Source organism: Trachinotus anak, unplaced genomic scaffold, assembly GCF_046630095.1.
Source record: "Trachinotus anak isolate AG129_WGS33_773 ecotype Australia unplaced genomic scaffold, CSIRO_AGI_Tana_v1 ptg000004l, whole genome shotgun sequence".
NCBI classification, from domain to species: Eukaryota; Metazoa; Chordata; class Actinopteri; order Carangiformes; family Carangidae; genus Trachinotus; species Trachinotus anak.
The window spans coordinates 9,661,050-9,672,890 of record NW_027273855.1 but is presented as its reverse complement, the minus strand read 5'-3'; the positions used below and the strand labels follow the sequence as shown (position 1 = coordinate 9,672,890).

Sequence of the window (11,841 nt, the reverse complement as noted above, 5' to 3'; positions counted from 1 at the left end):
AGAGTGGAAGGGAGGGTATTCTGGTTCTCAAAAATGAACTCGCAAGAAACTACTCTTGAAAAAGCATCACACAATACATGAGGAATGACACCAAATGAAAATATAAACACTTTGCACACAAGTCTGTCGCTGTTCCATGATGCCTTCATGTTGCCTGTTCTTCATAAACACTCTGGGAGTGGAATTGGCCCTCTTCTGCCTAATGACAGATTCTCTGTCTGATGATTTTGGAAACCAAAGTCCACTTCAAAACATAATTATGGACCACAATCACCATGTTTGTATCTCATGAGGACCTCAGCACATTAGGCCAATCGGCACAGTGGAAGAGAAATAATAGAATGATCCCTCACTGGCTTCCCACCCTCGAACACCATGCATGCTTTCAGTAGTCTCCCAAAATTTTAGCCCAGGCCGAAAAGAGAAAGGAAGCATGGAAACAGTGGGTTTGTCTGCAACAAAGATCGCATTGGATTTTAACTTAAAACTTGCAGTTACCTGGTCTACACTTGAGGTAACTTTACCAACAGGACATTCTGCTATGTCCAACAGGCTATTTTAAACTCTGTAACCATTAAGACTTTGCTGTATTGGTAGAAAAAAGGATGTGGATCACGTCATTTCTTACAGGGTTAGATTGAATTTTTGACAAGCTCTAATTTTACACTGGAAAAATAAAATGAAATAAAATAAGATAAAATAATCCAACCATTAAAAAAGACCTCATTGTTCATCTGTCACATTGCCAGCTGTGGTTTTTTATTTTCTCCTCACCTCCAACACAGGGCTATGTGACATGAGCTCAGCCCTGCTCGGTGTTCCTGCTGACCTAAAACACTACAGCTCACACATAAATCCCCCTAATTGGACACTGGGTAGCACTATGGCAAAAACAGGGTTCAATACAGTGCAGACTTGTTTAAAAATACACAGTATCTGCATGGTCTACCTACAGTATCCCTTGAGTTATTTTAGAGACAATTTATTCAGAAACCCCACCTAATGGTGATGTTTATTGGTCCTAGCAGTAAATTTGACTTGTACATCACTGACATCTGGCAAGGTGGTGACAGTGCACACAACATAGAAAAAAATAGATGGTAGAGGTGAGCAAGAGGGAGGTGGAGGCAGGTATGAACTGTATTTGAATTTGAGCCAAAACACATCAGGAAGGGCTCAGATGTACCTCCACCAACACAGATAATAACCACAGAATATTGTGTATACCAAATATGTCTCTATTTCTCAAAAACACAGCTCAATAAGCTTTGAGAGACTGTTCACTTGCTCTTTTATGGTGCGTAAGAAACCACAAGGACAAGATGGCAGCCCCATATGCTGAAACCAAATGACTATGTATTGTATGCAAATAAAAAGGTAGAAAACAGCCACTGACTTTTTTGAGTTGCACATGCAGTTTAATTTTTTTCTTAATATCAATAAGAAAGCCTTGCTGAAATGTAGTGCAGCCACAGAAATAAACCCTCCTTACTTTTACACATAAAAGATTGCCTTGTTTTTCCTTTTTAATCCCTCTTGTTAAATTTGAGTCAATCACCCTGCAGTTACAGGCCTGTTTTGGCTCTGATTAGCCTCACTCTGCCTTGCTGTGGAAACTAGGCTGCCGTGTGTGTGTGTGGCTGGTACGCTGCCGCTTGAGATGAAGCAGAGCAAGCTGTTTGAGGTTTTGAACTTTCAGCTGTGGCACAGTTTAACCCCACATAATACTATTAGACGGCAGAGGTCTGCTGGGTTAATAATGTGAACCAAGGATCAAAACAGTACAGCAAACATGCAAGACATCTAAGTCAAAACCTTTTAGATTAGATGAGAGAGAGAACTGAACTCCACACATCATTATGAAGGAGTGTCAAGTTTCAAATGTTCCTGCTGTCACATGTTCTTGTGAATACTGGGCTTATTAAACCGTGTTTTCTTTTAGAGTAGTATGTTTAAAACAAAGTGCATTTATCATTCACAGAAGACCACAATGTCTCTTCTCAAAGCTGGCTAACACAGCAGCTCCAAGATGAAAATGTATTAGTATTACTGTATAATAGCCTACTACTGAGACTATGCTGATGATGAAATGCAGTGGGCCAGTTGACACTGTGGAGGCTGAAGACAGAATGACTATATTCTGTTAATCTCTGCCATCTAGTGGTTCAACACGATACTGCCACACCTAATGCTGCATTTAACTGGTGAGATTACCCAAATTAGAAAGTAAAACTTGTTCTCAATTACCTCTGGTATCTATAAATGAAGATATTCTTGGTTTTATTGGTCAAGGTTTAGAGGCATTTACCTGAACAACTTTATGAAGAAAAAACAGTCCCTACAGCTGACTTTATGTTCTTTGTATTACCCAGAGTAGTGCTGAAATTATTAGTCTTTATTGATCAATCAACTGCTAAACATTCTCTGGTGCCACCTACTCAAATGTGAGGATCCAAGGGATTTGTCAAAATGTTTTTAAATCTTTAGGGTTTGGACTGTTGTTCGGACAAAATCTGAAGACATCATCTACAGCTGTAGGAAATAGTAGGCATTTGTCAGACTAAATATTATAGACTATACAATAATAAACAGATTGCATAATCCATAATGAAAATATGTTTTAGTTGTAGCCCTGATCCAGACTAACAGGGACATGTTGCTGTTGAATTTTAAAAAAATAATAAAGCCCAAATTAACTGCATGCATAGGTACAACTAAAGGTAAATGAGAAAACATGTTCTTGTCTGTGTATTTTGAGTGAGCTGATACTTTAACTGATCTAAAAGTGAACTATAGAGAGAGAAAATAAGATAGGAGAAAAGTGATGCCAGAAGGGAGACTGAGGAAAATGAAAGACTCAATGTCTGTCCATCTGTAATGAGCAGCAGCAGACATCTGCCAGACTTTCTTCTCAACTTGTCAGTCAATCAAAAGCAAAGAGCTGTTATCATCAGTGAAAATTTATTTTTCTAAAACACAAACAGCAAATTCTATGTACATAAAAACACACAAAAATATTCCCATTGGACTTTTAAGATCGTTAACTTCATGGATGTTCAATATGAACAGTCTCTTGTAGTCCTTTACACTGTAAAAGAAAAAAACAGCCACTGCTAATGTCCCTTACATGTCTGATCTTATATTGTTGTTTGGGTGTGTATTTTTTTAATTTCCACACAGAAATGCCAACAGCATACCAGATTGAGATATTTCATTTGCTTAAGCAGGACATTTCCCAGCTATCTGAAATATCTATGAACTATTTTGTTTTTAGTCTCTCAGAATCAAAGAGCAAGATTACTGACCTTTGATTGAAGCAACAAGCAACAAGTTCACACCTGTTGTCTAGGGGTAGCTAAAAGGCATGATGGGAAACATCATAAACTGATGTTGAAGCAGAAAAGTCAAACTGAATAAAAGTAGGTGTCCTGAAAAAAGTTTTCCAAAATAAGACTTGTGATATGACATCTCAGTTTAGGAGGTAACCATAGAAACATCAGCAGCAACAGTAGAACAGGAAGGAGTCTGGGTGGATGTAACCATGGAGACGGCAGCAGAAGCTGCTGTTGAAGTCTGTGTGGTAACAGAGGCCTCGGCGGGGCGACCGGCAACTGGTTTTGCGAGCTTCATGGGAATGAACACATTAGAGGCACAGTGCTCGCTCAGATATTCACCTCCTTTCTCCTCATATTCCTGTCTGCTGATCCATCCCTCTGCTGCTGCTCCTCCAGGTGGATGCTCCAAGGCCCAGTCTCTTGCCCCATACCAGGCATCCAGGGCTGGCTGTGATGCCATGGTCACCTAGGAAGGAGTCAGCAAGAGTGCTGTATTTGAAAATCTCTGGATTATCTAAACTTCCCCATCTGAAAAATAGTTGGCCAGTGAAGAAAGAGGAACTGGCTTCCATAGATTTAAGTTTTTTCTCTTACTTTACTTTTTTTTTTTTAATTTTGCATCACTTTTTATATTTTAAAAACCAGGCTTTCAAATGTATTTATACATATACATATATCTGTAAGGATCCAGTTCAGATGTATTTGGATGTAAGCTGTGTCAGTACATGTTTCCACTGTAAGGCAGAGTAAAAGCTAATCTTATATCACAATATAATATGACTGTTTCTGAATAGGTTACTAATAACATTTGGGTCATTGGGGTAAATTAATAATTTTTTGTCTGTGTAAGCAAACACAGATATCAAATCAGTTCAAATTATTTTCAAATCATTTTCAGTTTGAAATGCTTGAAGTGACTGCCTTGACTTTGTGCCATGAATTAGCATTATATACAATCAAAAATGAACTCTGTTCAAAAAAGTAACAAAATTTTCTGATTTTTTGACTAAATTCTGTCTATATCGGTCAACTTCCGAAACATGTAAAGTGGGAGGTGATTCAGAACATCGTGGTTTGATACTTTAGATAGGTATGTATAATGATAAATAAGGTTTTAAAAAGGACATAGGCTGTACCTTGAAGTGTGACTGGAAGGGCCTCATAGCCAGCAGTTCTCTCTCCACTCTATCCCTCATCCCAGGGTACTGCATGTTGCCCCCTGTCAAAAAAACATTGCTCACCAGTGCCTCCTGTTGCTCTGGAGTGTACCTGTATGTAGTGCAGAAGAAGTAAGGAAAACACAGATAGAGCTGTAACCTTTCTCGTGTCATTTTTTAAAAAACAACTACAGTTAATAGGAGAAAAATGTGAGAAAAGTGTTATAGATGGTAAAAGGAAAGGAGAGTCTGACTCAAAAACACACTGCCATCTATATCATTATTTAATCTATTTATTTATTTCTTTATTAGTATCATTTTACACATGTTGCTGCTTTAGTTAGTTAGTGGTTGCTAGGGTTGTGACTGTACTTATTGGTTGTGATTTTATTTATTTGAGATTTTACTTATTTGATGTACTTAATTGACTGAGAGTGGACAAACAGAGTTTCATTGTACTGTCTTGTATAATGACAAATAAAGGATCATTCATTTATTCATTCATTTATTAAAATCCTGTTAGTTGTAATGTTTAATGTTGTGACTGGTGTGTGTGTGTGTACTGTATGTGCATATGTGACCTTGTCTTTTGTGTGCACTTGCTGGACTATATCATTACCTCGCCAGGACATACTGCAGCGTCTCCATCAGTCCCATCTGGTCCTCTCCAGTCAGCGAGGGCTGGAACAGGATCTCTGGACACCGCAGACGCTCTGTCCCTACAAACAGCTGGTGGTACTCTGCCATGTTGAACATAGGCTGGAGACAAGATCAAATTTATTCTTCACTGATGTAACAAGTACATGTTTCAGTTCATGAGGAAAGTCAGCTAACTTCATTACTGTTCTGGCACAAAAATATTATATAAGGGTAAAAGGTTTTCTCACACATCCTGCATATTTAACTTGCAGACAATTGCCTGCACAGCATTAATGAGCATCTAAATATCTGTCTGGGAAGTTACATTGTCCCTGTGCCACTACCTGAACCAAATTAGCAGATTTTTCTGGGAGTGTGTCCTCAGGGAAGTCAGGATCCATCAGAGTCTCCCTCACTCCGTCTCCCTCATCCATCGGCTGCTCCAGCTCAGACACCTGCCAGAGAGCGGAAGAAAAGCATCAGGCTTCATGTCAGCTGCAGTACATCTGCTGCAGCAAACAAGGACAGTCCTCCAGAGCCCCACAGCATATTCACGGTGATGATGTGTGGACCTGATTATTGGATAATTTGAATTTGACTTCAGCTCATTGGCTCCTAAGTTAATTACCTGCTCTACTTATACAATTCATAAAACTATTGTATGTATTGTATGTATAAATATTGTTTTGCTGCTTCCTTATTAGTGTTGGTAACTGATGCATTTGTATACCCAGCTAAGAGCTAAACTTTGCAGTACATTTATAATAACACTGCTTTTATTATACTGTTGTACACTCAAGTTATAAACATAATCTAGTATTTATTAATAAAATGCTAGGATAGATTTTGTTTTACAAGTATGCAAATAATTAGATAAAAAACAGAAATCAATTCTCCCATCAAGACAATTAATAGATAAACCATATAAACTATATATAAAATATATAAACCACACAACATCAAACAGATATGATCTGTTAAAAGGAACCCCGGCTATGAAGACTTGTAGTTCTTAAAAGATAAATGTTAATATCAGTTATAATAAAGTGATATAAAAAACCTTCTTGATGTCTTCGTTTTTATAAAATTTGTAAAAATAGTTTAACTCGTAGGTCGCCTTTGTTGTTAACGTCGCAATGCACTCTGGGTAGTGACATCATATGGTTGCCGGCCGGCTTCGGGACCCTGTTGTGACTGTTCAGCGACATAAACATGGCATCTGTTCAGCCTTTCCAATTTGAACCTGAGCGAAACATTAATGAGGAGGACAACACTGACAATGTTTCACAAAATGAAGAGCAAGAAAGACGGGATGAGGCGAGAGTGGGACAAAATCGGTGGTGTATGTGCGACAACTGCGTCTCCATGGTAACCGAGAGGGAGAGTGTTTGTTGTGAAGAGCTCCAATTTTTTGTTAGCAGATGTTCACGGTAAGTATTGTGTGATCAAACTTATTCCAATATCAATTATTTTGGAGATTATTAGCATCCAGAGCTGTCGTGTGCTTTATAGATAATTAGGATATACAGTGAAACGCACAACTTTGATCATTTTTGCAGATATCCCGTGCATCACAGCACACGAAAACTTTGAGGCAGTTTGCCTCAACCGAGACGTCTTATGGGCTGCCCTCGTCAGCCTCCACGACCGGGAGAGTGCTGCTCTACCCAATCGGAACCAGGTCACCAATAGGTAGCCTCATTGTAATGTAAAACTGTCGGGACTCTGCCGCGGCGCTGTCCAGATTGCTGATCCTCCTGCCAGTCAGCTAGGAGCAGCTACAGAGCTGTTGCACATCTTGCACAACTTGTTGCACATCAGCTGGCCACTGTACCGCTGCATCTGATGTATGTGAATCTGTCTGAGTGGTCGCATCGGCCATATTTGGAGAACACATTACACTTACTGAAGACTGAAGAGGTGAGGTGAGGTCAGCTTCCTCTGTGACCAGTGACGTGTCCGATGGTTTGCCTGACGTTACAGAAGTGACAACTGCAGGAGCGGGTTGTCTGCTCAGGAGAGCATCCAGCGTCTCTTGTCTATGACGCTTTTTAACGCACATTTCACTCGCTTCCCAAGAGCGTTTAGACTCCTTATGTGGGAAAATTGTCGGAAAAGCATTTGGTTTTAGTCTTCGTTTATACCCAGCCGCTCCGGTGAGCTCTTTCAGCAGTTGCGGTCGACTAAAAGCCTCAAATGCATCAGGAGAAAAATGTCGGGAACACAGCCGCGGATCTTTGGGAAGTTGTGTCCATCCACAGGCATCTTCCCACTCCTTTCTCCTATTCTTGTCAGTAGGAAAGCAGTGTAAACTCACATCACTCCCCTTGTTGCCTTTTGACTGGAAGTTGCATCCAAAAGCAACACAATGTGCCATTTTACTTTACAATTACTTTGACTGGGCACACGTAAACAAACACAGGCGTCAAGAGCTATTCTACCAAGTGCAACCACTATACGTCATCGCCCCCAGAGTGCATTGCGCGCGGAAAACATGGCGTCCTACGTAGGTCAAAATATGTACTAAATATTATAGATTTTTAAAGCAATGGCAATATTTTATGTGTTTCTAACAACATATTTTAGTACAAGAGAACAATTGTGGCTTATCAGGGCCTACAAGTCTTCATAGCCGGGGTTCCTTTTAATTGCAAGAATAGCCCTATCTCAGGATTCTTTTTTAACTGCCCAATTGTTTTATCTGCCTCAGAGCCTCAAAATATGGACACAGCACATGCAAAATAACAATTTAAGACTTCTTTCTATTTTTCTCTGATTTGGTGGAGTAACACCAACCTCCATCCTTCCCTCTGCTGTGTCGCTGTGCAGCAGTTTCTGTCTGCCCTGCTCCACAGCCAGCTGCAGTTTGTTGATGTATGACTGCAGCTCCTCAGCTGAGTCCATGTTAAGCTCCACCAGTCTCTTATGAAACTGATCCAACAGGCCATCGTCCAGCAGCTCCTAAACACACAAAACTCTACGATCACTGTGCAGCATGCACCAGCTGTGTTTTCACATCAAATAAAAAATATATTAGAGCTACTTATTATTTTGCATACTTGTATAGTTACATCTGAATTACTTAGAAGATGTTTTTTTCTTTTTATAGTTTTCTTTGCTCTTGAGTCTTATACTTATAAAACTCCACTTGAAAAACTGGAAGAGCACTACAATAAACTGAATGATACAATGGGTTCCTTGCCTGTACTGCCATAAGTCTGTCCAGCCTGTCCTGGTCCTGCTGCAGCTTCTCCTCTCGGCGGCGAGCATTGATCTCCTGAAGCCGTCGAAGCTGCTGAGCTCGCCTCTCCTGCCTCTCCTCTACACTCACACAGCCACCTGGCACTTTACCCGAGAAAGGAAGTTGCATACGGTGAACCTCCCGTTCATAAAACTCTGGGTTGCGCCACTTTTCCAGCTCTGTGGAGAGCACAATATAAAAGAAATGGAAAGTAAGTTAAGAAGAAAGGAAGAAAGGATGTGCATCTATCACAATGTTGTCTTCTAACTCTTTTAATCTAGGACTACCTGCATTTTCAGATGCCACAAAGGCAAGATTCATGCCTGTGCGCAGTATATTAATGATATTTAAGATTAATTTGGGAATCCTTCAACTTTTTAAAAAACTGAATGGTTATTTTCTGCTGTAACGTCGAGCTGTAAACCTTCCCAGAGAAATGTATCCAAATATTTATGTTTGCACTGACATGCTGTACCTTCATGATAATCGACGGCAGTGTAACTGTGTTCATGCAGCAGTTCCTCCATGCGGCTGAGTGTGATGGCAGCGAGGTGACCTGGGTATTTCAGCTGGAGAAGGCGCTGCAAGTAGGATGCTGCCTGGCTCCCAGCCATGTTTACACGCTTAGAGTTCACCGCATCCAACCTTGAATCACACCCATTTCAAAATTAGACTCTACACAACAAACTGCTAGTGTGTGAATGACTGCACCAAAGAAAGTCAAAAACAAATGGTCTTCTACTCTAAAGACTTTTTGACATGTCACATCTGCTTTTCTGACTATGACACGTCAAAATGTCTGCTCTGACAAAAGCTTATCAGAAAAAGCATTTCTTACAGAAAAATATAAAATGAACCATGAAAGGGCAAAGATAACACAGAAGGAGTTGTCTGTATCTGTGAATCCTCACCTGCCATTCACAACTGGCAAGATGTGTGAGCAGTGATATCCAGAGGACAGAACAATGCCAGTGTGCGGTGGATGGATGCCCCTGTGAGTGTTATTGTGGTAGAAACTGTACAAGCCATCCACACCATAGGAGACATACGGTACATGGTAGCACTCAAACAACAGCTCTGACATCATCTGTCGACAGTGCAGCGGGTTGCAGGGTGCCTCTGTCAACACAACAGGATGTTCCACATTGCCCTACAAAAGCATGGGAAAGTAGTGCTGAATGATCATCTGGTAATCATTGACATTACATATAAAATACGACCAGTGTGTATTAGTGTAATTAATATACTGCTCATTCTGCTATGAAACACCTGGTGGTAACAAACACTTTCCTTTATTCCTCCCCAAAATGTCTTGCCTTTGCACAAGCACATTATCAACATAGGAACAGGTTTAACAAATGACAAGTCTGGCCCTTTCTTTCAGTTATAAGAGTAAAATATCTGTGTGTCAGACTAGAGAACACCTTCTTATACACATGAACTTCTCATGTGTAAATGATTACATAAATATTTATCTTTTTTGTATTATTAAAGTTGACCACAGGCTGACTGAATTAAAAATACCATGATGCCAAAACTTGAGGTGCTTTTTCCAAATATATTAGTGTAATCTACATATTTAGTTTTTGGTGCATTTATATTCTAGCTGAAACAATCAGTCATTAAATCAGCAACAATTTTCATAAGTAATTTTTTGAGCAAAACTGTCTGCCAGGGCAGACAGAAATTTTGAGTTTTGTACTGTTAATTGGACAACACTGGGTTCTGGGAAATTGTGAAGGGCATTTTCAACTTGTTTATCTCTGACTTGGAAGACCTTTGCCTCTTAATATGACGTGGAGACCTTGGTTGTTGATAACCTGTTGGTCTTATTTGACAGGGGTCTATGCAAAATTAACCCTAATAATAAATGGTAATCGCTTTGTCTAGACTGGGTTATGCAGAGCGACAAAAGATCTACGATTTAACCGGAATGAGATAAAAGAAATTAATTGTATGCCAAATGGCTTTACAAACACCACAAACTTTTCCTACGCTTGTCGAAAAAGCTCTGATAGATAAAGAAAGACAAAGAAATTATGTGATAAACTGAAATTTAAAATAAGATGTTAGCATCTTCCTTCTCGTGAAATCAAAGGGAGGACATAGGCACACATCTGCTGAGGAATACCGTTTTTGGCACAGCACCAACCCCCCCCAGCACGAATACCTCGGAGGCGATGCCCAGATGTGTAAACACATAGTCAAAGATGAGCTCCTGGATCTCGAAGTTGACCACTACGTTTCGGTCGAACTGGCTCTTCAGCAGCCACCGCAGCGGCTCCAGGTTGGGGATGTCGTTACCGATCTGGGTCTCGCTGCGGGCTGCACCTCTGCTGCGCGCCGCCACCGACCTGAAATACAGGCGCGGAGAGGCAAACTCCGCCGCTGGAATCGCCCATCCGGCCCGGGTCTGGAAGGAGCCGTTATCTATCACTATCGGGGCCGGTTTGGGGGTTAGACACTGCTCGGAGAGCTCGAAAATCGGGTCGGGAGAGGCTTTGCAGTCCTGAAAAGAGAAGATTTGACAGACTGATCGCTCTTTGGAAACCATTTTGCGAGTGCGTCACTGTAAAATACATCCGAGTGGAAGCTTAGGGTCGCTGACTTAATGTTCCGACTCAACATAGAGGAATTAAATCTGTGTAGCTTTGCATGCAGAAAAATATCTGAGTAGCGCTTGAGCAAGATAAGTAAAAATCATACATTTAAGTATGATTTGTATGATGATGAGTATGATAAAATTACCCCATATTTTTATGACATATTTTTTAATTTCCAACTAAACATTACCTGTTTTTCTGCACTGCAACAAAAGATTAGAAACAGTTATGTATTGTGATTGAATGTGCGCAGTTACAATAAACGTCGGTTATGAAAAATATCTACCTTCTACCACCAGAGGTCGCAGTACACTCTATGTAATAACTACCATTTACAAAAGAAAGCAATTTCACTTAACCACAAAAATCTGACTGGCCCATTGTTTGGCATGTTGGTGCAAACTCGTGCTGTGTGCAGCCACATTTCATTCATAGACCTCGATTTTAGATTCTAGTCTTCTCATTTAAAAATGGAATGTACAGCCATTAAAAAACCCAAAATATTAGAGTTAATCCTAATCTGTATGCAAGCACAAAGAAATGTTTACTAGTCTCACTGTCATTTTCTTATTATCACTTATCACCTAAAATTTGGGGTCAACTGGAAATATGTGCAAGACGAGTTCATTTTGAAGATACAATGAAACCATATGAAAAGACATTTTCCCTAAGGCCTGAGATCCCTGATTTCTTTCTGTCTGTCATCTTGTTACTCTCAGCTGACCGGGTGAAGCCTCAGCTGGTAATGTGGGACACCTGCATATGAGAGCTACTGCATGTCCCAGTCAGCTTCAGTTCAGACCATTCTGTTGATGCAAATGTTGGAGAACTCACACTCTGTGATTTGTGTTACACTGCAGTGCATG

At 40.2% G+C, this 11,841-nt stretch overlaps 1 protein-coding gene across 1 annotated transcript; it reads right to left on the bottom strand.

The window, feature by feature from the left end:
* Window positions 1-2,942: 2,942 nt before the first annotated feature.
* On the bottom strand, window positions 2,943-10,952 carry actr5 (actin related protein 5). The gene is made up of 9 exons (XM_071475690.1): window positions 10,543-10,952; window positions 9,284-9,522; window positions 8,848-9,017; window positions 8,334-8,551; window positions 7,928-8,092; window positions 5,476-5,586; window positions 5,112-5,251; window positions 4,472-4,604; window positions 2,943-3,801 (listed from the first exon to the last, which is right to left on the bottom strand). Exons 1-9 carry the CDS (start codon window positions 10,924-10,926, stop codon window positions 3,475-3,477), a joined length of 1,887 nt encoding a protein of 628 aa, XP_071331791.1. The 5' UTR covers window positions 10,927-10,952; the 3' UTR covers window positions 2,943-3,474.
* Window positions 10,953-11,841: the final 889 nt, after the last annotated feature.

Bases quoted from the DNA above. Each gene is read 5' to 3' on its own strand.
- actr5 (XM_071475690.1), bottom strand. From the start codon at position 10,926: ATGGTTTCCAAAGAGCGATCAGTCTGTCAAATCTTCTCTTTTCAGGAC. The intron at 8,552-8,847 runs GTACAGCATGTC...TGCTCTCCACAG, and splicing joins TGCCGTCGATTATCATGAAG to AGCTGGAAAAGTGGCGCAAC. The intron at 3,802-4,471 runs GTACAGCCTATG...ACTCCTTCCTAG, and splicing joins CCTTCCAGTCACACTTCAAG to GTGACCATGGCATCACAGCC.